This window comes from Halictus rubicundus, chromosome 5 (genome assembly GCF_050948215.1).
Source record: "Halictus rubicundus isolate RS-2024b chromosome 5, iyHalRubi1_principal, whole genome shotgun sequence".
NCBI classification, from domain to species: Eukaryota; Metazoa; Arthropoda; class Insecta; order Hymenoptera; family Halictidae; genus Halictus; species Halictus rubicundus.
Window position 1 is genome coordinate 8,764,824 of NC_135153.1, and position 26,772 is coordinate 8,791,595.

General features: G+C 37.4%; 3 protein-coding genes across 3 annotated transcripts; 1 reads left to right on the forward strand and 2 right to left on the reverse strand.

The window, feature by feature from the left end:
- The first annotated feature begins 393 nt into the window (after window positions 1–393).
- Vps52 (vacuolar protein sorting 52) lies at window positions 394–3,655 on the forward strand. The gene is made up of 9 exons (XM_076788113.1): window positions 394–782; window positions 877–1,052; window positions 1,147–1,531; window positions 1,606–1,788; window positions 1,888–2,013; window positions 2,077–2,261; window positions 2,352–2,436; window positions 2,499–2,702; window positions 2,811–3,655. The coding sequence occupies exons 1-9, from the start codon at window positions 549–551 to the stop codon at window positions 3,237–3,239; spliced, it is 2,007 nt and encodes a 668-aa protein (XP_076644228.1). The 5' UTR covers window positions 394–548; the 3' UTR covers window positions 3,240–3,655.
- A 134-nt stretch (window positions 3,656–3,789) lies between these two features.
- Elp6 (Elongator complex protein 6) lies at window positions 3,790–5,278 on the reverse strand. Its single transcript, XM_076788115.1, has 2 exons — window positions 5,005–5,278; window positions 3,790–4,736 (listed from the first exon to the last, which is right to left on the reverse strand). Exon 2 carries the CDS (start codon window positions 4,729–4,731, stop codon window positions 3,925–3,927), a length of 807 nt encoding a protein of 268 aa, XP_076644230.1. The 5' UTR covers window positions 4,732–4,736; window positions 5,005–5,278; the 3' UTR covers window positions 3,790–3,924.
- Window positions 5,279–6,859: 1,581 nt separating this feature from the next.
- LOC143354216 (uncharacterized) lies at window positions 6,860–26,481 on the reverse strand. The gene is made up of 8 exons (XM_076788116.1): window positions 25,866–26,481; window positions 11,173–12,779; window positions 9,968–10,524; window positions 8,955–9,070; window positions 8,723–8,860; window positions 8,070–8,271; window positions 7,720–7,944; window positions 6,860–7,133 (listed from the first exon to the last, which is right to left on the reverse strand). The coding sequence occupies exons 1-8, from the start codon at window positions 25,983–25,985 to the stop codon at window positions 7,045–7,047; spliced, it is 3,054 nt and encodes a 1,017-aa protein (XP_076644231.1). The 5' UTR covers window positions 25,986–26,481; the 3' UTR covers window positions 6,860–7,044.
- Between the last annotated feature and the right edge of the window lie 291 nt (window positions 26,482–26,772).

Genomic DNA, 26,772 nt, shown 5'->3' on the forward strand with positions numbered 1-26,772 from the left:
TGTAGGCTCTGACCCTGAAAAGATGATGCAGAAAAGTGGGAACACTAAAACCCCGAGCGTGAGCACTCTCATTTCCTCTCTGTCATAACATCAGGTACATAACTCGTCAATCATTTGTATTTGTATTTGACCAGATTTGATCATTTTTGTGGATCTAGTTCCAACATTTATCTTTCGTCAGCGTAGAGGGCGTAAGAAAACCAGTTTTTTACGTGTGAGACACGAAACCCCATATGGTGATTCGTCTAGAGTCTACTCCTATACCTCATCTGTGCTTTCATATCCTCTCTGTTCATACATATGAGTTTACTTCCCCTGGTGGTTACTGGATACTGACAATTATTGAAAGAGGGCGGAAACTAATTTCCCCTCAATTCGTGTTCTCTCCCCTCATCTGGCGTCGCTGTAACATCGTGTTTATATTATAGTCGTCTGACAGCTGGAAGTATCGTACGTTCGTGCTATCACGAAAAGAGTAGAACTGTTTTGTATAATTTATAGAAATTGAAGTAATGAAAATATCTCGACAAACATAACGAGCATTCAAAATGTCATGCGAAACTGATGTTTTCGACGAAAACGAGGCACAATTGCCTCAAGATCTTGGAGATGATGTCGTTCAAGAAGTTCTAAAGACTGGCACGGATTTACGACAATATTCCAGGCAAATTGAGAAAGAACTAAAGGAAGTAGAAAATAAATCTATTCAAGATTACATTAAGGAAAGCGAAAATATAGCAAGTCTTCATAATCAAATTGCTGCGTGCGATAATATTTTAGAGGTTAGAATGTTATTAATACAGAGCAAAGATCATTGAGAAATACTTTTAGTTTTGTCTGACGTGCTTTTTGCGTGTTCGTGTATATTTCTTTCAGAAAATGGAGCTAATGTTGAAAAGTTTTCAATCGGACTTAGGAAGTATAAGTTCAGAGATACTTTCTCTTCAACGTAAATCAGTAGCAATGAGCCAACAGTTATCCAATAGACAAACAATCAGAGGTCCTCTTAGTCAATTTATCGAAGACATGACAGTATCAGAGGCTCTCATTGCGTAAGAATAAATTCCTCTACACACTTTGATATTTATAGATTTTAATTGATCAGACTCATTAAATAAACTGGTCAAAATTTTATGTTGTTTTCAGTGGAATTATGGATTGTCCGGTAACAGAGAAGGAATTTTTAACTCAATTGCAAACACTGAATCACAAAATACATTTTGTGAAAGAGCAAACTTTTAAAGAAGCTAAATCTTGTTTAGATGTTAAAGATATTTTAGAGAAATTAAAAGTTAAAGCAATGGCAAAGATTAGAACATATCTATTAGAACAGATTTACAAGTTCAGGAAACCAATGACAAACTATCAAGTACCCCAGAATAATATGTTGAAATATAAGTTTTTCTTTGAATTTATTTTGGCAAATGAAAGAAATGTAGCAGAAGAGATTTGCGGGGAATATGTTAGCACAATGAGTAAAATATATTATTCTTATTTCAAATCGTATTCCTCGAGGTTAATGAAATTACAGGTAATATAGAAATACGAACAAATTTAGAAATTCACAATATGCCATATTCATTTAGGGTTCATTAAATTGTACAGTTTGAGGAAAGAGCTTCTAAAGATGATCTGATGGGAGTTGAGGACACTGTAGGAAGAGGTATTTTTCATAAAACTACATTGAAACATAGAGGCACTGTATTTTCTATAGGAAATAGAGGTGATGTTTTAACCTCGCAATTAGAAGCACCTATTATTGTGCCTCATACCGCATCTAAAACAAAAGTAAGTAAATGTGAATACTTACAACATTTAAAAGTAATTGTAACTATCTTGATATCTCCGACAATATAAAGATTTAAATAATATATTTTACTCTCACAGTATCATTATGAAGCCTTATTTAGAAGTGAACAGTATGCTCTTGTAGATAATGCTTGCAGAGAGTATCTATTTTTAACTCAGTTTTTTAAAGTTCGAGATGCACAAGCAATGGATATATTTAATCAGGTAAAATTATAAGTTCTATATATTTAATTCTTACAGTAATAAAAATGTGTACATAAAATATAGGTAATGGGAAAAACTCTAAATTTGATGGTGAAGAACTTGCAATCTTTTGTGGATGATTGCTATGATACCATTGCTTTATTTCTTTGTTTACATTTGGTAATGCGGTATCAATTAACCTGCCATAAAAGAGCAGTGCCGGCTTTGGATAATTATTGGGACAATATGACTTCAGTGATTTGGCCTAGGTATACATAATTTATACAAATAACAATGTCATTAACATTTTAATAAGAAGTATATGTAATTTTATTTATCACTTGATGTGTATGTTTTAGATTTGAATGTGTCTTTCAAATGAATATTCAAAGCATAAAAGATTGTGACCCAATGAAACTGAATAAAGAAGCTGGACCTCATTATGTACGTTTATGATACTAAGTTTAGAAACATATAGGAGTATATACTATTATATTTATTTACAGATTACACGAAGGTATGCTGAGTTCAGTGCTGCAATGATCAGTATAGTTGTAGGATTTCCTTGTGACGGTGCAATACAATTACTAGCGGAGTTAAGGGAAGCTGTTCAGTGTTTTCTACTAAGGATGGCAACTATTTTTCCTAATAGAATTGAACAATTAGTGTTTCTCATTAATAATTACGATTTGGTTCTTGGTGTATTAATGGTAAAATATTTATTTTTCTTACATGACTATAAATATCTATTTCATGATGTATTCAATTTTATTTTGTACGAATTATAATTACCGAAAGATCGATTTACATTTTTCTAGGGACGAACGGGTGACCATACTACTAAAGAAGCAGAGAGTTTTCGAGAACAGTTAAATGCACGATCCGCAGAATATGTTGAAGAAGTTTTAACTCCATATTTTGGTGGTATAATACAATTAGTGAAAGAATCAGAGATGTTGATAGAAAAGGGTCAGGGCGATGATTTAAAAAGACAAGAAGGGAAAGCATTAGCTCTTGTGCAATCCTTTACAAATAATTGGAAGCGGGCATTAGAAGAAATTAATCGAGAAGTATTGAAATCATTTCCTAGTCTTGTGTTAGGTACAGCGCTAGTACAACATGCTATGACACAATTAGTGCAATATTACAATAGACTTCACAAAATCCTTCCACCGAATGCGCGAACACAATTGACAAATATTCATCACATAAAGGTAGAAATTAAGAAATACAAAACAAATTTTTAGATGTATGAGGCTTTAATCTCTATTTGGTGCGAATTTGAAGACGATTGAATCTTTTTAAAACTAGTTTAAATATTATATATTTAAAATTACGTCTCGAAGAAATTAAAGATAATTTTATGGAAAGTAAAATTGTATAACTTATAAACCTGCAATTTAAAAAAATATATTCATAATATGATATTTGTAGATGATCATTGATATGAATGCAATATATTTAATGTCCCAGCATTGTTACATTTCGTTATGTTGGTGTAATGCATTTATATCCATTTTATTCATTCTTTTTATTAAGTGGATATCATCTGAGTTTTTTTTACGTTTTGTAATAAGTGAATAGATATATTTTTACACGTCATGTTATTTAATGCATTCCTTCTTCAAGAGGGACATAAACAATTATTGTACTAATTATAGCAGTATTGCATTTTTAATCCTTTCTTTTCCCCCTTTCAAATTTAATGTTATGTTGTGAAAGTTTATTTGTAATTTTTAAAAGGTTAAAACAATATTTAAAAAAACTAAAAAATTAGTAATACATGTGGTACAAAAAAATGGATATGTAAAAGGTTGTATATTATTTGTTTATGTTTTCTCGAATATATTTTTATATTTAATGTATTTCAATATATAAAGACCAATAAGAATGAAATTAAAACCACATTAAACGTATTTTATATGGACATAATTACTGCCCTGGTGCATAAACTTTTACTTGACGATCTGATACCTTATACATGTACCTTGATATCTCTGACCAATTATGTTCTCTTCTTACGTGATCTACTCTCCAATTAACTGCTATTTTTCCAGTTACATCGCTGGAATAGCCTGTTTCAAAGGAATCGATCATAACAAATAAGTGAGCCATATATTTCAAAATATGAACAGCTACATTAGCACTGGAATTCTGTAATTTACTATCGTATGTATGTATTGCAATACAAAGAGACGTATTGTCACATTCGATAAGTGATCGTAAAAGTTTTAAATAACACATAGAGTCTTTTAATGTGAATCCTAAATTGTAAAGGTGACTTAGGTCATCAATTACAATGGTTACATTCTGAGATTTTTTCATTTCGCAATATTCATTTTTTATAATTCTAAATAAACTGTCACTTAGGTCACTAGTGATATCAGATGTTACTTTGATATTAGTTTCCTGTAGTTTGCACGTGTCATCGTTATTTCTACTTTGCAAATTAGCTCCAATAATTTTCATTGGCTCTATAATATCAACCTTACCTTCCGCCTTTAAAACTTTAAGATTATAGCCAAATTTCATACCCACGTTATGGTAATGATTAAATGTATTATGAAAAAGTATAAAACAAATCCCATTATTGTTACTTAACGCATTGAGGATAACTGAATTTAACACAAAATTCGCGTTGCTGTTGTGTCGCTCTTCAATTAAAATTAATTTTCCATCCATATTTACTTTATCAATGCCAAGTATATTAGATACTGGATCCATTTTATTATCAACCATATACTCTAAAAATAAGAAAAGAAGTATTCACGTTTTAAAATTATATGTCCAAATATGTATGATTTTACAAAACTTATTTTTGTTATCGAACATTTAAACATGTAAATATAATTTATAATCAGTATGAAATAATGTTGTTTATAATTCATAATTAACGTATAATTAAAAATTTTGGAATAGTAGGATTTCCATATAATTGTCAAAATATATTTCTATTTAATTCATTGTACACGTAAACTAGGATATTATTGTTTAAATTTTAAATATACATACACTTCCTTCAGATTAGCAATAGACTCGTGACAAAATAACAATGGCGCATTGATTCACCACGTGATTATCCTTTCATACACCTATTTTATGTGTTAAAATTCCTCTGTAGTTTGTAGTAATTGTAATCGTACGTAGGACAAGTACCAAAGTTAACAAACAGATGGTTTATGTTTTCGAGAATCTGTGTCTCCATATGAGAATGAGACCCAATGAGACCACAGACGAGGTATAGAAGTATAGAAGCAGACCGATCACCCAACGTAGAGAGGATAGGAGAGTGCTCATTGGTGCTCACGCCTGGGGTTTCGACGTTCCTACTTTCATGACTACGCCGTTTTTAGCATGGAACAGAACCGAGCAGCTTCTAGCATGGAACAGAACCGAGCAGCTTTTAGCATGGAACAGAACCGAGCAGCTTCTAGCAGGGAACAGATCCGAGCAGTTTATAGCAGGGAACAGAACCAAGCAGCTTTTAGCATAAAACCGAACGCACATTATTTTTTTGACCAGGATTAGAACGTACAGTTTAATTGTTTTATATGAAATATGTAACTAACATATAAATCTTATATACAAAATCTCTAATTGAGCTGTTAAAATTTTTGTGCAATTTGATTGTGTGGAGTTATGCGTATAGAAAAAAGTGTTTACTTTGATTGTAATTTAACTTACTTTAAAAATTAACTTATCTTATTTAAATTGGAATGTAGGAAACTTAATATTATATTTTTCTAGAATTGTCTAGACATCATGTCTATGTCTGTGCTACGATCGAGTGGGACACTGCCTTTTTTTATTTATTTAGTAAGAATTCGTTACGGGCTTGGGTACGGGTCTAGAAACGGGAAGACAGATCAGCCGTACTCCACTCAATGACAATTGACACATTGAAAATATTTTTTAATTAATAATAACTGTAGCTAAATATATGAAAAAAATTCAAGATTAAGATCCCGGGCACGGGATGCCCGCAGGGGCACTGCTGCCCGCCGGGCATGGAATTCCCGCAACATTTTCCAAATTTAGTTTTTGTTATAATATATTTTGTACACTAAATCGAATTTGTTGAGATACAAAATAAAAAAAAAATAGAACTAAAATGATAATAAAGAAAGGAACAAAGGCTTATGAAAAACGTACTGTACATTTATTTATAAAATAATACACATTCCAATAATACTACTCATGGTATTACATTATTACTCTATACAATAATAATTTATTTTTCGCATTTGCGTGGTCGGAAGTACACGAGCGAGTGTGTATACGTCTACGTTGCACAAGTTACAATTTAACCGAAGAAAGAATATTCGCCAGTTAATAAATATCTTATAAGAAATTATAATTGGTGTTTCGTAAAGTTCATTCTTTATAGCAGTCATTTACCCTAAATAGGAGAAAGTGGCAAAAGACGGTCTTCTTGGAAAATGATTTTTTCTTCGGCCAATTATAGTAGGTACTTCTACGTGAACACCTCATAAAATGTCTCATTATCCTTTCCTCGTTTAATTTTAGCTACATCTATGGCAAATCGTGTTTATTAGTTGCTGAACTTGTCGCAGAAACTTCTCCTTTCTTTTACGAATGCGTGTGTCATTTCAAAGAACAATGATTTCCATAGGTAAAGTACTCTGGTAATCATATAAATAATACGAAGAGACTTTTTTTTTGTTTATCAATTTAGACCACGAGATCGTAATTTCCTAATTGCTTCACGCAAAACATAAAATTTTCGATACAACTATGAAATAATGATTCGAGAACTTAGCATTTAATCATTTTCATAATATGTACTTGTAATGATTTTACCTTACTGCTAAAGAAATTTTAAACTATAATTTACAAGTTTATCCTCGTTGTGCGAGCGACAGAGTAAGAGATTTGATACAACAAAATTTCGCATAAACGCACGTACCGATAAATTAAACGAAGCTGAAGATTGTCGTAGAGAGCTGAGAGAATACTTCGATCGATTTGCGACTGATTGCAAGATAGTTTTCGATTTTTCAAAACACAGCGTCTAGATGATACCGCACGCATTTATAGTACGCCGTCGATTGCGTGTAAAACTCCATTTGTTGCTGGAACATTATGTGTTATAACATTCGCTTCGTTCACCTTTACCCGACCTGCGACACGAAACAAATGCAATATTTAACTGTTTTCTCGTTGCGAAGGGAAGGTGTTAAAAAAATATCATTTGTTACGCCTTACGATTTACAATTAGAAAAAACTTCTATACTTCGATAAAGCTCAAATTAATGTTACAGAACGCGTCGTTGATCGATTAATGATTTACGGCGACTTAGTTTCCCTTTGCTGTCGATAATTGCTATCAATTTGAAACGTATCGGTAATAACGGTGTCAAATCTTACGCGATTTCACGTGGCATAGCATGAAAGGGAGCGTTAATTATCACTGCTTCGCGAGCAAATGGGTCATTAGGACGCCGACTTTTCAAGACACGCGTGCTAATTGGTAGTTCTTACGAAAAGGAAATTTTTCTAATTGTGTCATATATTTCTCCAAAATGATATAATTGTAAACTGTAACGAGCCGATAGTGTTTCATTTACTTCGTCAAAACGCAACGATATTTGATAAAGGCAATATTCTATCGCATTAAGAAGATATTGTAACTGCGAAAAAACTATTCAGCAAAAATCACGATGAATGTGTTAATCTTCATCGATTGTTGGGAATAAATGTATTTACCTCCATTTTTGTGAATATGGACAGGCGATTGAGGACGAAGAGTGTCTTTCTGCAAATAGTACCTCATCCCCGCTGTGTACAAGGTGGACGGTAAAATATGTCTCGTAATAATTGTCTTAGCCGCTTCCGGTCCATCTTCTTCCGTCCAAATCGGGCCTCCCTCTTTCGAGGTTGCTGCATCGAAAGCGGAGTCCGTCGGGGCGAAAATAGTAAATGTTTTCGGCCCTGAAACATCAGTTTTCCTCAGATTTGTCTTTTTCAACACCTCCAGAAAACAATGGTTAGTCGAACAAGCAGATAGTTCAAAACCACAATTGTTTTTGCACCGTAACAGTAAGTTAATGTTTTACCTGCTAAAGTATCTTGAAGGCCAGAAATGTAAAGCATTTTCAAGAAAGTAGTAAACCTTCTCTCGCGATCAGCTTGCAATGTCTGCACCAAATCGCCAACCGGAAGTGGAAACATTACTCTGTCGACAGCATGGGCGATACCTTGTGGGATTTCGATGTCGCGTTTATTCGGCGCCACTTTTGCTCCATTTATCGTTGTCAACTGTTTGGATAAATATAACAAAAATTATAACAGCTAAATAAATGAAAGTCTCTCAGGATGTTCTGACGATTCGTATGTCGTTAAAAACTTCTTAATACGTGTAGTCCATGGGAGATTGTATTGCGGATAAAAAAAAAATCGATGCGTTCATAACATTTAACGTGTAAGTGGAACGAACGATTCTTTCCTTAAAAAGTTCGATCATACATTATTTACTAGTGAATGGAATGTTTCTGTTGCGTTCTAGAAGGTCAACGAATTAGATCGAAACGATTGTGTCGATAGAAGGTAAATCAATATACAGTATCGATCATGAATCGCTCGTTTTATAGGTAGACACGCATGCCTTTTTTAGACCGTGTCAACGATCTAATTAGCAATTTATGCTAATGCGCTATTCGTATTACAGCACATGTACTGGAAATTCCTATTAAATGATAATTCGAAATACCTTTACGTCGTTCCACTCGTGATCTTGCATCGCGTATTCGTTCACCCTAAGTTGTGTTCCAGCTAAGCTGACGCCAGTCATTTCGTCTTGCAAAGAGTCGATCCTGAAGCCTCCTGGTATCACGTGATGCAGAAGGAGCTGTAGTAAAAATGATTTTATATTTTTTTTTATATATACCTATTATCGAGGTTTATATTGTATGTGATTTGTTTGAAAACTTGGTTGCGCATACTCCACTGAGAAGTCGTGGATTATCACGGAATTTCTGTTCCGCCTTTTCTGGACCGCCAAGTTGCACTAACAGCGTCCTGAAGGCTTTGTCTGTTGGCACGAACAGTGTGTACGGCCCTACAACGTTATACATCGTAAAACATTAACGTTATGAATATTTCTGGAATGATTGATGACATCGAAAAATGTTTCAAACGAAAGTAGGAACAAGGTAAACGACGGTCCACTGAAACCTAGTAAATAAATGTAATGGAATGTCGAACATCAATTTGCTCTCGATCCCATTGTTCTCGTTGTAACTGACTGTTGAATAGAAGTCTAATTGAACGCCAGTGGACCCGTCTCAATGATGCGCAATGGCAGGACCAGTGATTGACTTATAAATTGCACAGGATACAATCGATGAATTATATAGATCAATTAAGGTAACCGTCGATAATTACCACGCGTAATTACGTCGCTTTTGTAACGCAAAAGTGTCGGATAACGAGAAACGGCCATCATTGTTCCTACGAAGAGGCAACCGTGTCGAAACCGTCGGTTATCCGTGAGAACATTTTTCCAATGAATGTTGCATGACTAAAACCAACTGGTGGGAAGTGACTAGCAGTCGTGTGAAGAATTAAATTCAGCTGCCATAAGCGTATCCCGCTACGCACTATACAGTGAATTCTCGGTATATGTCAACAACACGGGTCTTGCCAGCGTCGTGTATTGTCCAGGAGACATACCCGAGCCGTGTTATGTTTACCGAGGACTCTCAAGCTTTGCAGCCCCTCACGGGGTATACCCCGCGGTAGTGGGGACAATGCCGCGACGTTTATCATCCACACCTTGGCGACATATACAGAGAAATCACTGTATACATATTTTTCAATCGAACGTACACAAGATTCGAATCAGTAAGAATTTTAGCGATTTCACGAAATTATGTCAAAGATTAGACGGGATATTCTACGGTTCCGAGTACCGAACACGGTTAGGGTTATCGTTCGAATCGCACCGGTTACTCACCTGTTTCGTTCAACACGCTGTCGAGCCCTGACTGCCTCAGGTATTTAGTCATCGCGAACAGCCCTTCCCGCTTCAGTAGCGTGGCCAAACCTTCCTGTGCCTGGCTCTTGGTGGATGGCGATTCCGTCGGAGGGGACACCGTGTACCTTTCGAAGTCCTCTTGGTAAATGGTATTATCGTTATGTAAGGTGGTCGCCGGTCTACCGGTAGTAGAAATCGGCTTCGCCGTCAGAGAAGTTTCGCTGGATGGCCGAACGGTAAAGTGAATGTAAGAATTGGTCGAATGATGCGGGAAAGTCGTCTGCGCCGGGGGCGGCGTTGTTGTAATGATCTCATTGACCGGAGCCATGGTTGGGATGAAGTGGCTCCTCGTCACGGTCGGATATTTCGCTGTCACGCGGCTCTCTTGGTCCACCGTTGACGATCTCGGGGTAGTCGATACCGTGTTCAGAGAATTGAACACGTGACCGGTCACGCTCGAAGCCGACGACAGGTATTTGTCGGTCGTGGACACCGAGTTCGGGGAAATGGTCACTTGCGGGAAGTATTCCGTGGGTCTGTTGACGTCAATATCGTTTTTCTTTTAAACGGCATCAGCGTTCGACTACAGCTAGGCGAAAATTTAAGGGGTGTTTCTCCAAGACAACATAAGACGAAACTGAAGAATGAAAAAATTCCAATTTCGGCTTCAGTTTTCAGTTATTATCGATTAAAAATCCGCCTGAGATGCGGCAACCCGGCCAACAGAGGTGTACGTTGCTTACGTTGTAAAGGCGCGCGACAGTCATCTATGAAAAGGGTTCCTCGCTGGCACCCAATGATTAGGCTTTGACGCCACACACTTTAGTCAATAATTCTTGTCAGGTCACCTGACTCAGGTGACTTCTTTCGAGGCACGCGGAGTATCTGTCACTTGATACGCGACTGTCGCGCGCGCCTCTGATGTACGCAACGTACACCTCTGTTGGCCGGGTTGCAGCATTTTAGGCGGGTTTTAAATTGCTAATAACTACAAAATGAAGCCGAAATCACAATTGTTTTACTCTTCATTTTAGTCTTATATTGTCATGGATAACCACCCCTTAAATTTTCTCTCACCTGTAGTCGAACACCCTGTATGTATGCGACTTCATTCCTTTTTAGTTAAATCGTTCAGGAAGGGGAGGGGACGGCGAATACTTTTCATATCAGTTAAAGAATATTACCTCTCCGTGTATCTGGACGAAACAGAGGTAGATCTGGTAGTGGTTGGCCGGGAGGTCGTAGAGCCGGTGGTGTAATGCGTGACGGTGCTTTGTCTGGTCGGAGGCAGGTCGTCCAATGTCGATCTAAGATTCTGGCTCGGCGTGACTGGGTTCACGGAGCTCGGTGGTAATTTCAGTTCGCCTTTCTTTATTTTCTCGACGATCGAGTCGACGTCGCTTCCCTCTTTCTCAGCGTTTCCTTTCACACCTTGGACTTTATAGCTACCATCCGGTTGCTCCTCCAACACTACGAAGGTGACCTTCTTAGCCGGCAAACTCTGAATCGGTGCTTTCCCGATCTCCTCCAGTTTCCCGTCGCTTTTCTGTCTGATCACTTCGAAATCTGCGCCGGGAGGAAGCACGCCCTTCGTCAGCTCTTCGAGGATAGCTTTCGGGGGTTTGATGGTGGTTGTCGAGGTAGCCAAAGTTGTCGATAAGTTCGAGGTCTGAGCTGAAACGGCCGTGGACAGGCCACCCGGTGCGTCGATCAGCTGAATCTTCTTCCCATTGGGAAGCAGAATGTCCCTCGTGGTGACGTTCCTCGCGTCGTCGTCCACGGACTGTGCCAAAGCCTGCTTCAGCTGCTTCAGCAGGACGTCTCTCTCCAAATTCAAAGAGGATCTGCTTTTTGTACTTGCAGACCTCTCCGTCGTTGGTTTTTCGGTCTGATAGATAACCTTGATCTGGGGTTTGGGTTTTCCTTGTTGAATGAGTCGACTCTCCTGCTCCTGGATCAGACTCAAAAGGTTCTCCGGGATGCTGGACGATGACACCTTCGTCGATGGCGTTCTACTAGGGGCGATAGTCGTAACGAACGGTGCTTTGGTGGTGGTTGCCAGGGAAGTTGGGATGGGCGTTGTCGTGGAAAACTTCTTCTGGTGGGTAGCGATGGCCTTGAGGAACAGTTCTGTCTCCGATGGCGTGATCTTCCTTGCGGTTGGCAGGGACACCAGAACCGGGGACGCAGTGGTGCTGACGGAGATCGTGCTGGGCGATGTCACGGGAACAGGCGCTGGAGTCGTCGACGTCAGCTTCTGTAGCTGTTGAAGCCTCAGAAGCTCCTGTTGCTTTCGCAGCTCCTGTTGTTCCAGCAACAATTGCTGTCTTTGTTTCTGTAGCAATTCTAGCTCCCGTTGCTTCTCCAGATACTCTTGCAGCTGAACGGTTTGTTGATCACTGAAAAGCGGCTGAGACAGGTCCTGCTGAAGATTCTGGAATTGTTTGTTGGTGCCCGGGAACTGGCTGCCGAATTGTTGCTGGAATTGTTTCGGCGGTTCAGGCGGAAATTGTGGCTGCGAGTTTCCAAGGTAGTTAGCGGTGTTTAGCTGTTGCGCTATTTTCTGCTGCTGTTGTTGTATCAGTTGCTGTACTTGTTGCTGTTGTTGCAACAACTGTTGGATCTGCTGCTGCTTCGCGCGGTCTACTTTGTATTTCGAGAGAGACGAGAACGAACCAGGGGGATCCTGTTGAGGCCGACGATAACGTTGTTGATGCTGTTGCACGTCGCTCAGAATCTGGGCCTGTTGCGATACCGAGAGACGCGGTCTTGCGTCGAGGGACGGTCGACTCTGAAATTTTTATATATTTGATCATCGTAACAAATTTTTGTCGGCCAAATATTTTGCGTTCACAAAACTATGTACAAATGTAAATTTAGCAACGTTCCAATATTTCTTGTTACAAATCACTGACAATATGTGAGTCCGATTTGAAAATAAGTTACACTGTTTTAATATATTCGAATAACTGTAGTACTGTACTGTATAGGCACCGTGTTAGCAGGTTTTAATTGAAATTCGAGGTCGTCGAACGAATTATTATTCGAAGACGCTGTGAAATGAAAACCGCGAGCAGTTAGACTTTCTCGAATCCGAAGAGATTGTCTCACAGCCTCGGCGTAGACTCCAGATTGAGAAGGGAGAAAGAACAATGCCTCGGTTAATTACGACGATCTTAATTGCTTCGGACGGTTTTTCTCTCTCTCTCTCTCTTTCTCGAGCAAAGTTAATCATTAACTCACGGTCGCGAACGGCTCGTCAGATTTTTCCTACAATAATTATCTAATCTACCATTACTGATTGTTCGACGTATAACTTACGTTTTAGTTTGTTTGTTTTCTTTGTTTTTTACCATTATTGTAAAGGATGTCGCAAAATGATCTGACTTTTTGATTTATTAATAAAACGTATTTTTGTTTAAGTTATGAATGTTTTTATTTTAAAATAACGTACAAACATGGAGGTTATGTGTGGAACACAATATCTGATAAATGGCCGCCTCGTTCCTGTTTGCAAACGTTCACATTTTGACGAAATTTTCGATAACAGTTTGGCATAATTGCGGACTAATTTCCGTAATGCTGCGTACAATTGCTTCCTTGAGCTGAGGAATGGTCTGTGGATCATTGGCATACGCTTTTCCTTTCAGAAAACCCCAAAGAAAAAAGTCCAATGGCGTCAAATCGCACGATCTTGGTGGCCAATTCACATCGCCGCGGCAGATTTTTCTTTTAAAACGGACTTTTCGAACCGTCTCTGCAAAGTCTTCACCATTTACATAGTGAATTTTCACAATTTCTATGCATTCTCCATGACTAAACCTCAATACTTCCTGATGCCAGTTGTCAAAGATTAATACTCTATGTTCGTCACAAAAAAAAAATGACGCGCAATTTAAAATGTCAGGTCATTTTGGTACACCCTTTATAATTTATGTTTTGTCTCTAAAAGCTTCAGATTGATTGCACGCGCGTACAAGGTTGGTTGGTTAATCGATTCCCAACGACAGGTAACGAAAGTCCACGGATCAGAGTTCCACGGAGAAATGTAACTTCTAGCGCGGCAGCTATTCCCCATCTATCGCATTCCCTGACGTAATTAAGCCGCGAGGCCAGACTGACGATCGTTGGCCACTGGTTTCCCACAGCTGATGTGAAAAGTTGACCGTTTATTCAAGGCGCGGCTGGCTATCTCTTTCGTTTCAACGATCCGCGCAATGCTCGTAACAAGTATCTCGCGTCCGGCTCGAGAGTACAAATGAATTTCCAATTCTGGTCAAATAATCCCGTGACCCGGATTATAGGTGACGTAGCGATCAAAATTTTAATAAAACAATTTCTCAATATCTCTATCAATTCTAAAAACAATTACAATAAAATACATATTTTCTACCAAGGCTACAAAACAGCAAATTATACGGGCTCTTTTCACTTTCGAATTTCATTACTAGACAGCGGATTTTACGCATTTATGACAAAAATGAGTAGGTGTAGTTGAAAACAGTAAAAACATTAGAAGAATTTAAAAATACTGTCATGTTATTTTTAACCTATTAAACATATTAAGACAAAAATTTAATTTTCATTTCACTCCAGTTTGTTGCAGTTCAGGCAGATTTTTATTTTACGCAAAGATCCGCTGTCTATTCATTACCAAACAAGCTCTTCCGCTTTATATATATATATATATATATATTTTTGTGTATCCTCGAGTTCATGTGTATGTTGGTGGAAACTATATTGGCGGTACCCTTATTATACAGACAGTTGCGTAATCGGACATCGGCATGCACGATCAAACGTGCATTCATCGCAATCGCCAAGACGCGCGGCTCGGTGCTCTGCACTGCAGTTCCCGTTATATAACGGGTGTTCCTTCACTTTTACGCTCCGCAAACTATAGAGCTCCTAGCATTCAACCAGACAGACGATTTTTGCCACCTTTCGCTTTCGTTCTCTTTCGCGGAAAATTTCTAACGGCCACGGAACCATTATTCTTGCATTCTACGGTGGAATCATGAAATATTTTAGCTAGATTAACAGCTGGGCGAGAGATCAGCAGTATGCTTACACGAATTCCAAACCAGCTCGCTGGATTCCTTTGGAGCTACAGTTTTATATCGCAACATTTATTAGGCGTGGAAATCGGTTATAATTTTAGAGAAAATCGAAGTTTTATTTAAAAAAAAATATTACAACGGTGTTCTATTAATCGTCAAAATGTTTACCATTATCATTAACACCTCGAGTGCCACGTCGATCGTAAATAAAAATTGTTTGAATTAACCCTTAGCACTCGAATGGCGACTGTATGGCGTCACTAAAAATTGTTGCATCATCATTCAAAATATTTTTTACATTATTAAATTTGTTTGTATTTAATAAATAGACTGCGGATCTTTAAGCAAAATAAAAATTTTTTACCTAAATTGCAACGAACTGAAGTCAAATAAAAATTGATTTTCTTTCTTATTATGTTTAAATTTTTCTAATATTTGTGCTACTTAAAATTACACCTACTAATTTTTGTCATAAATGTATAAAATCCGCAGTGTATTAATAAATTACTAAACATTTCAATATTGTATGAGTAAATTGCACCATTTTCGTATCTACAACATGAACAAAAATATATAGAAGGGGAATATTCGAGGTCGGAAGAAATGTTTCATTTTGGAGTTAAAATAGCTTCGAGTACAAAGGGTTAATTGTAAGACACAGAATCTACATTGTGTACAATTAGTGATTTTCTTAATTAAAAGTAATGCTATTTTGATATGGTACATTAAGTTTGTCGAGACATATTGATTTATAATTTCACAATTGACGGTGGAGCGTGACGAAAGCTCCTTCAATTTACTCTAACGAATCCTTTGCGTTTCAGATTTTAATACCCATCTATGTACAGTAGTTAATCGTTAGTTTAACGATCCTGCACGGAGAAGAATTTAATAATCTTCCAGTTTCTTACGCAATGTATACTTTGTACAGAGTTTTCTCGAGTGTATGGGAGTCTTTGTTCTGTTGATAAATTGCCCCTCTTACATTCAGCAGCTCTAATATCTCACTGTTATATTATAGGGAAAGATTAATGAAAGTCTGAAAACATAGATATTGCAACTAGGAATTGAATCGCGTTACCGAATGATATCTTATTTGCAAGTGAAAGTATACAAAAGGCGAAAGGGACTCATAACAATTAGTTCTCGATCGCACGCTCTGCTGTTCGTAGGGTATTAAAAATAAACATGGTAGGCCAATTTTATATAGTTAATGCAACTACGAATTTATTAGAGACGCCATTAAAGTTTAATGGCCGGAAACATCGTTAAATTCTTTCCCAATTTGGTTTATGTAATCGAAATGTTTTATCATTTGCTTTAATACCGTTATTACGGTTGTCTTAATGGAACGAAACTTTAATGAGCGCCTATTTACCGCTAATACCTAGCGAGAGTTTAGGAAACATCTGATAACCATCGATTATACTACCCTCGATGGATACTGTAATTATTTTCGAACTTTTCATCAAGTTTAATCATTCGTTACAATTGCATAAGGGGAAAAGCTGCATTATTTATGCCGTCGGTTGCTGGATTTCTTCGCGTACTTTTTCAATTACTTACTCCACGTTGAAATAATTGCAGGGAATAATATAAATTCCGGTTTTTATTGACGTTCGGCGTGAATCCTTTTTACACAGAAGGGAAATCTGTAGCGACCTAGCTTCCTAGATTCCGCATTAATTTTGGAATTTACGGAATGCTTTTTCGCTATTGCGAAACTTTTCAAGCGTTACCTTAATCTCTCCGTGCTAATTGATATAGAATTGTGGATTCTTCGGAAGCACGTTAGAACTGCAACGTGCAAAAATTGATAAAAACAATACCCAGAGTACCGTTACCTAAAACTGCCAGTTTTCCACGTAAGACGTGGTTTGAAATTAATCAGGAAGTGACGCTAGTTTCGAAAGTCGTGGGAAGAGGAACAGATGGTTCGTTCGGTTTTAAAATATTACCGACTTTCTCTGTGCTTTAATGGAGCCTCGTTATTCGTGGTGTCGTTGCGAACACTTCGGCGGTACATAATTCACGGATTATGAATTTCGTAAAAGGAAACGGTTCCTAATATTGCCGATCGGGTTTTAACCGGAAACCGGAACTTCCCCGATGGTCCCGCCATCAACTTTATCGCAAGAAGTTTACCTGCCAATTTTAGTGGCGTCCATATTCAGTAGAAGTACAAATTGCTGGACGACCGTAACTTTTGATTGCTAAACAAAATATAGCTTGAATATTTACTAAACCTATCACAGTACAATTGACACAGTACAATTTTGTAAATCGAAATTATATGAAAACAATTTTGTATCGTCATTTTATGGAAGTTGTTCATCTACTAATTTCGGCAACAAATTGACTATCATCTACGTTTAATTATATTAGGGCCGGTCATTTTACCACGCACGATAGGAATAGGTATACAAGAAGCGTCGGTAGGTTTAATGTTAAAAATGTTAGTCGACTTTTTATTTTAAAAATCGACTTTTTAACAAATCCGGAAGCATAAAACTGCCGATTTTATATTGAAGTTTCCAGAGTACCACGTTTATATTATTATGTTAGTTGTGTCTCATTGTGATTATTAATGTGTATTTTTTTCAGGTTCTTCGGATTAGGCGAACATGTTTAAAAAAATTGGAAATCTCCAACTATAACGCTTGCTCACCGCTTGATCAAATGAAGCAATTCTTTAAAGTGCGACTGCGGATGAAGAAGAAATCACTTAAGAGCTCGCATAACGATTCACAAGCGGCTAATTGAGTGTTAAAGTAATCAACGCTTGACAGCGTCCGAAGTGATTCATCGCTTCGAATCTATTATTTCGTTGCGTACTCCGAACTAATCTAATGCCCAATTTAGATCTAACTTCGTCCGAGAAATGATTTCTGGAACGTGAGAGCGCTGAAATACAGATATTCACCAAATCGTACTAACTGTTGACAAGCGATTGCGAGACTGAACGACGCGTTTTTTGTATTTTGGTCACTCGATAAAACAGTCTATGAAATATGAAAGCTGACAAAAATCGAGGGCTAGACAATCCCGAAGAAAATATACTTTTGATTTTGGTCATTTGGTCAGTGACCGTTCTTACTACGATCATTTGGTTATGGTAGTAGCGTATATATTTATGATCTATTGTAGCGTCGCGACGCTAGCAAATAATTGTGAGCAGATACAACGGAGGCAATCGTCGCCGTTGAAAGCCTCTTCCCCTTTTTATCCTTTATTCTTTATTTAGGTAGAAAGTAATCCTTACCAGTTGATCGTTTTTACTTTCGATCAGATACGCGAGATCGTTCGGTTGTAGTTTGTAGTGAAAGGACGACCTGCAACGTGAGTCTTTGACCAGATTCACCTTCGTAGGTATGGGGATGGGGAGCCTCCACATATTGTTGGAATCCGGTCAAGAGAAGTGTAGATTATATCATCATAACCGTATCACCGTGTATAGTGTATAGGGTGGTGGTTCACCCAACTGGAACCAGTCACTTGTATTTGTTCGAGAGGATGCTGAAGAAGACGCGTTGCGATAACCTATTGCTCACAATCAGCGATGAAGTGTTTGCGAATACACGCATCCGGCTTTGTTACGAAAACAATGGAGAAGCAACGTACAAAATGTTCAAGCTTTATCCGGTCAAATCATCTTCGCGAACGAAAACGTTTATTTAGACAATTCTCACAAGTTAATAATCTTTTCATCGTTTTTGCTTAACACACGAGAGAATTAGCAAACCATCGAGATTATTTTCTTCCAGAAAAGACATGAACAACACCGTAAAACTCGTCCCCGTACAACACCAATCCTTCTACTGAACCTCGTACCACGACACTTAACCTTGTTGATCGGGCGAAACATGACTCAATGCCCACCACCTTAGAGATTATTTCTTATTGAAATCATAATTATTGATATTATCGATCGACAGATCGTACCCATTGCTCACGCCGAGTACGGTCAAGTTTCAGGAACGTGCTACGTGCACCAATGGCGCTATAGTTAGCAAAACACCGATATAGTTGACCAACGATTAACACGATATTATACTTTTTCATCGAGCGGTATGTAAACTTGACAGACACCGGTGGACGTTTCACGGCAACATTTGCGATATTTGCATAGTGTTCTAACACGCGATTGAGGATTACGTGGTATCCGTTTAACGAACTTTGTGCAATATGCATATTTCAGTGCACCGGTTAGCTGGACGGTCCCAAGGTGAAAGGTGCATACTAACGAGATAGGTTCCGATTCGTCAACTCTTCCGAGGACAGTCTAGAAAAATGGAAATGGCTCGTTCAGGTTTTCACATGTCGTACGCACCAAGGACAAATTACAATTTCACATATGTAAGGTATCCGGTTTCTTTACAATTTAAAAATTGTACCAAACGACCCGATTTTTTCTGAGTAATTAGAAGCATTGGTTCGCTAAATGGCGTCCTAAGCTTTTTTAAAAATTCCAACTGCTAGGAATTACACGAAAAAAATAATATATAATATAATTTCATCGAAGTCGGTTGATACTTTATGTCGCGCAACGGAACGTAAAAGTCATTGTTTCTAGTTTATCGCACTATTAATCAATTTCTCTTCCCAACACATAAGTCAGAGGTTAAAATAGTGTCTTCCTGTATGTATTTTTGTATTCTCGTATATTCCTATAGGACGACAACTACCGAAGATTGTTATGCAAGACAAATATATTATGAATGACAAAAGTCAAATGTTTTATAAAAGAGATACACTTCGAACTTAACTTAAATAAATAATTTTCGTGAAAGAAAAGATCCTAGAAAATGTATTACCTCTTTGCTCTATTAAAGATTTATTTATTAGTTTAAAACTTAACTTTTCAAATAACTCGGTAATTGTACGTTTTTATAAAAATTGGTAAAAAGCAATCGGTTAATGTAAGATTATATTCTTAATCTATATGTTGACACTATTAAAAATTGTACCGCAGATATTGGAGAATCATTGAATGAAAAATAATTTTTGAAGTGATTCTAAATAGGGACAGCGGACATTTATAATTAGTTGACGTTTTTGCTTAAATCTTTTATAAGCGCATACATCGACTCGCAACTCGTTTACGATTTTGCTGTGAAATGAACGCAAAGTTTGTCTTTGGCTAGAATACAACACTCGGGAAGATTTCTGGAGAAAGTGAGAGAACACATAGCATTCTTCACCTTCACCTCTATTCTCCCGCATATTCGCCTTGATCTCACTTCGTGTCCTCGAATAAGATGAATCGAATCGGAACATTAACCATTCAGCTACACAGCTAAACCCCGCACAACTTTCAGAAATATTAGCGAAACGAGAAAGAGAATTAAAGATCGCATTGATTCGATATACAAGAACACAACGCGCGTGCAACATAAAAAGTACACATTTCTTGCTTCAACATTAGTTTTGCAAATATCATTCAATCTCTATTTTCGCTCGCTCAATTTGTTTTCGAACTTTTATTTATCTTTTGTGCACCTTCTTCGCCGAAAAGGTACTTCAATTTTTTTCATTAAAAAATTTACTTCGTTTCATCAATAACACAAGGTTAATGGTTTCTTGAGCAGTATGTGTTCATAATAATTAAAATAACCTAGGGTCTAGTTTAGAATCATTCTCGACACGCTCTGAATAATTTATCCTATAGCAAGGAAAGCAACATGCTAGCTATGCACTGTGCACTATATGCATCAGCATCGATAATCATTTTTGCAGTATTTTTCAACTGACCACGCATCGCTTCTCAAATAAAATATAATTAACATTTTATGATAGAACTATTAGAAACTATAACCACGATAAAATATTGATAATTATTAGACTGCGGATTTTACGCATTTGTGACAAAACTGGGTAACCACAATTTAAAGCAGTGGGCATATTAAAAAGATTTAGGGATATCAGCGTATTGGTTTCAGCTTAATAAAGTAATTAAAAGAAGAAAGAAATTTTTAGTTTGTAATAAATTATCTAATAATTATGTATCATCGGCTATTCCAGTTTATAAGAATTGCATTCATACAGGAACAATCGTAGAATATCATTTGACAAGGTCTAACAAATATTCGTGGTTGAAAATTTTGTTCGTTTCCAATTTTATAAAACGATAAAACAAAAGATTATTGCATGATCGAATAATGTTTCTCCGAGGGTAATATATTACAATTAACAAGTAAAAGTGGAAAAAAGATACGAAAACTTTAAGCATACGCCTACTTATATAATGATAACAGCGTTGAAGAAGCTACAACCTGTTCTGCCGACCAGGATGCCGGGCAATACTTTCACGAAGACGGTGATAAACGTTTAAAAAAAAATGTTGTTTACCGTGGTCGTTTCTCCCGGCGCGGCGTGGCGCGGCATCGGAGAGCAAGGATCGCGTTTTCAAACAATTTCTCTTACGACGTTTTTTTTATCGGCCGCTATGGTATCCGTGAAATCGAAAGTTTGCTCGAGGAGCCTCCGCCACGTAACCATCGGGAAAGAAAAACCGGAAGCTACGCCGCGGATGTCACTAATACTTCCGTTTCCATGGCAGGCATGCTCTTCTCTCTTCTCTATTCCCTCTCCTCTCCTACCCTTCTCGCTTCGGAGACGACGACCCATCGATTCTTCGTTCCAAACGAGAGTGAAAGGATCTTCGATCACATTCGTCTTTCTAATCGTTTTTGCTACGGCTCGCCTTCATCCGCAATTAAACACGATTAAACTGGAAATTAACCGTCTGGCTCTACGGAACTCTTCCTCGTCGGGCGTGTTTCAAAGAAATTTAATCGATTTTCTGGAGAAAATTGTCGCACGACAATTAGAAAACAAACCTCGGCGAAGCTGGCAATCATTTACAAATCAATGTTTTAAATAGTACTCTTATTTAGCTTATTATTTATATTTAACCCTTTGCACTCGAAGCTATTTTAACTCCAAAAACGAAACATTTCTTCCTACCTAGAATATTTCCCTTCTATATATTTTTTTTTCATGTTATACGTACGAACATGGTGCAATTTACTTGTACAATACTGAAATGTTTAGTAATTCATTAAATACAAAGAAATTTAGTAATGTAAAAAATATTTTGAATAATGATACAGCAATTTTTAGTGACGCCTTACAGTCGCCATTCGAGTTGTAACATTGCACATTTTTATTAAAATTGATTAAGATTTTTATCTGATTTGAATCTCATTATTTCTGTTGCGTTTAATTTAAAATAATACCTTTTGGAAGAAAGCTATTCGCATGAAATTGTAATCATAGAAAATAAGACTGCCTTATACCAGAATTATGACGTCATCAAAATGACGAATTAAATGTCGAATTAAAACGCGCAGAAAGAGAAAAGAATCTGTGTCTGCATCTCGTATATGTATACATGGCAATATGTAAAACAGGATAAAGTGAAAGCCACGATAAATATTGATCAAGATTTCTTTATTTCTTCGCTTCCTTATTGTGACCGGACCTCTGAATTTACATTAATAAATTTCAATTTCCATAAAATATCCTAATCCATTAGAGCAGAGCCTTCTGCATTTTTCAGAAATAAATTTAAATTATACCCAACGAAAAATAATCTAAGTTTTAATGTTTGTCGGAAAAAGGTGAGTGAAATGAAAAATTTAAACGAAGTGATATTATCATTTCATTCATAACCTTCGTAAGTACATATCAAAACATTTTTGTGGAGGTTCCGGCCTGACCGTCAACGAGCCAAGACGTGTTTAAGTTTCGTGCGCCTAATTCCAGTGCTACCAAACACAAGGACGTGTACGAATTTCCACCGAATATCTTGTATTAAAGTGTTAAAGTGATAAGTGGACTGCGGATTTTATGCGTTTATGAGAAGAATGAGTAGTTGCAATTTGAAGCGATGAAGAGATTAGAAATATTCAAGAATATCAATGCGTTGGTGTCAGCTTGTTAACATTATTAACACGTTAACTGCTATGTCAGTCACATATCACTGACAGTGATTTTTGACTAGGTTTAGACATTCATTTTTATTGTGACATTTCCAGATAAACCGAATTTTATTAAGATCTTTAGAATCCGAAGGGGTAAAACAGGATCCCCTATAGTACAGGTTCCCTATAGTTAATTAAATTATTCTGATTTTGTAAGAATCTCTGGGAATGATATGTGGCAGTTAACGTGTTAAAAGAAAAAAGAAATGTTTACTTCACTTCTGTATCTTGCAATCAATGTAAATATTTTTTATTTTGCATAAAGATCCGCAGTCTAGTGATAAGTGTTAAAGTGATAAGTGTGGTGTGATACCTCGACACACCAAACAGCATCTGGGGTGCATTTCATCAGACCCTCCAAGAATCATCGAAATCTGCCGAAGTGTAGCATCCATATTAATCAATTAATGGGTTCGATCTAATTGATACGACGCTTTTCTCTCTTCTCGCAGTTGCTAATCGTAAAAATACGTTTCACCGTGTGTCGGATACGAGATATACGGATGCGCTCGAAGGTGAATGATAGCATATGAAAGTAGTGCCGAGATGTTCACCCACTAACAGAGTGACTTCTGACCTCCCTTTCAGCTTTCTGTCGCGAATTTCTGCAGAGCGGGGCCGTTAGATACATACCTATCTGTCTGTCTTTGTTCTGCCTGATATCGGTTTTCCATATCTCCTTCGCAGCATCTCGTACGAATTGCTAGATTTCTCCTCGGAACCGAGCAAATGCTTCTACGTTTGCTGACGAACGCAAATCATACGAATATTTCTCGCTTCTAGTTGGATAATTATTGGGTAAATGTCACCAATTTACTCTAAAAATCAGCCAAATCTGTTTACTATAGACAAAAATTCCGTTTCGATAATCATTCGGCTAGAAGTTATTTTCCAGATCCAAGCGTGTTGCATAAAAGAAAGTGAACCTCGAGTATTCGTAACTATCGAATTTCATCCCATCACTAGTTAACAGAGCGAGCAGAATTAACAGCTGCCGCACTTTTTTCCACGAATTTAGTAGTGAAACTCGCACACGATTGCCGGGGAAGATAGCAGAAGTTTGAAAAAGGATATATGGTGTACGGCCTGATTACGTCAGGCGAAGGTAGAATAATTTGCATGAAATCTGCATACCCCATTGCGAACACCTCTCGGCGATCAAAATTTCTTCGAAAGTTTCGATACGCGAAGTTGCCACTATTTACGCGTATCCGCATAACCGGGCACGTATACGACGTTTCAACATTCTCAATTAATACCTCCGATGCGAATATTTAACACTAGACATTTCTCCGCCATACAAAAATTTGAAAGTAAAATCATCTTTTTACATATTTTATAATTATAGCGAGATTATTAATTTTGCCATTGTGCCATTAGATGGTACTCCTACATTTTTCAGGTAACATTACTTTCGATACTAAATGTTTCAGTATCGAGATCAAATTATTATTATGTAATATGAAAATTTGGTGGTTCATCATACTTTAAAAATCCGCGTAATAAAATTCTTATTACTGTGAAGATTTATTTTTGATTCGTTCATAACATTTCTCATTGTTTCGAAGTTACGAAGGAATGCACACATTGAATTTACATTATTCTGTTTTTTTTTTTTTGTGAAAAGATTAAAGTTTAGTTCGACCCACCGCAATAAAAGATATTTCGACATTACCTAGCACGAATTGTTTGTATTTTTTGCGTTGATTGCAATTGATATTTGAAAGGTATTTTCGCTCCAGCGGAAATAAAATGGCGGATATAGCTAATTAGCAGTGTGTTAGAAGCAAAGTGCTTCAAGTAACGCGATCGAAACTGAAAGGAGTCCACTCGTTGCAAAAGTATCGGTATTTTATCTCTCTTTAACGGTAATATTTATAAAGTTGATATGTTAAAGTTTACAAATCATTGCTATTACATGTTGCACGTATAGTAGAAATTATGACGCGGAGATTAGAGCAAGACACGCTAACGTTATTCTAGTTCGAATTCCGTCGAGATTTTTCTGCTAGAATGATATTCAAATCGTCTAGGGAGAGTCATTCCTTTCTCGAACGCGATCTCGACGATTTCTGCGCCGAGATACTTTTGTATTTGAAATTCCTACGTGTCTAATTCGAAAGTGATTCTCCCACGCATTGTATTCGTTCGAAGGGAATATTACACGATCGTGGAAAAAGGACAGCTAGTTCCTTTAAAGAAGTTTTGTTAATTACGGGCACGGACACGCTTCCAGCAAATGAAAATGATAAAAATCTATGTTTATCGGCAACTGAATATTAGTTTTGTTTGCTCACGGTATGTAAACGAATTACATATCTTTGAAAATTGAAAAAACAATTATCTTTGTGATATTTTTAGAAATTATCTGCAGAATCTTCGGTGGTATTTATTTCACACAGCATATTACGTTTACGTTTTTCTGCATATAAATATTTATAAAGCAATGTATACAGTGTGTGTTCTAGATTTTTCTCTTCTAAACAGTGTCGGCTCTACGCCAGTTCTACAATTGGAAAGTAAAAACGCGTTTTAGAGAACATTGGTTCGATACTTTTATTTTAACATTTATTCTATTTTATTTTAGGAATTTTATTTATTAAAATGTTATTATTACCTTTACTAATTTAAACGTTCTACGATATAATTCACGTACATATCATCGATTTAAGTATTAGAATAAAAAGGACACGCTACACATGAAATGAAAATATTTTTCAATCCAACATTTTCTCTTGGCTCACCGAACTGAAATTTTCGATAAATAGAAACTTATAGAGATGTGTCCAAGGGAAAGAAAACGCGGAGAATGTTAGTCGGAGTTTCTCTCACCTGTTGGAAATGTGTTAAATCAGTTCCGGGCAGGATCGCCGGGTCAGCATCAGCAGCGACATCCGCGATCTGCAGGACGAAGGCGACCCAGAAGAACCCGAGGAAGTTGTTCCGTCTCATTGTCACAAACGCTGGCCCCGAAACTGTATCAATACTCGCTTGTACACCTATCGTCGCTGTTTCTAGAAACTTCACCACAGGACCATCGAACTCTCACTGCTCTTCTCTTCTTGTTTATCGAACGGTCTTAAAAATATTCTTTGTCGAACTTCCGATTGCACTGTAATGTCGTGTCCCCTTTTCTTCCCCCCGATGGTCTTCGAGCGAAACGATCGACAATATTCGTCGAAAAAGAAAATTAAGATACTGACGATAGAAAGTCCGAAAGTGTCGTCACCGTGCAAGAAAAAAAGAAAAAAATTCGGATTTCTTTTTCGGCTGGGAAAACACCGGCGCGGGGCAACTTGTTCGGCGAAAGCGCAAAAGGAGTTTAATCGCGGCGCTGGTTTTCTCGTATTAAACAGCCAGAAAGCAAGCGAGACAATGGCGAAGACGCGCGTCGCGTCGGTGCTGCGGCCTGACAAGTTCACACATTGACGAAGAAGAGGAGTCCGAAACTGTTGGAGATCGGAAAACGTCTGAGAGTTTTACTCTTCCAGCAGGGGAAGAGTTCCGCCGTGAAGACCAGGTGGGAGACGAACAGGTAGGACGGTGAACGTCGCTGAAGAATAAACCCACTTCTGTCTTTTCTCGCCGCTCGCGCCCGGCAAATGTTCGCGCGCGCGATTCCCCAGGATGCTTCTCTTCTTTGCAAATACAGCGGCTCCAGATATTATTGGCACGCTAAAGCGGGGGACGTTAAAAACTGACCAAACTTTCCATGGCTCGGACGCATAAAATATTGACA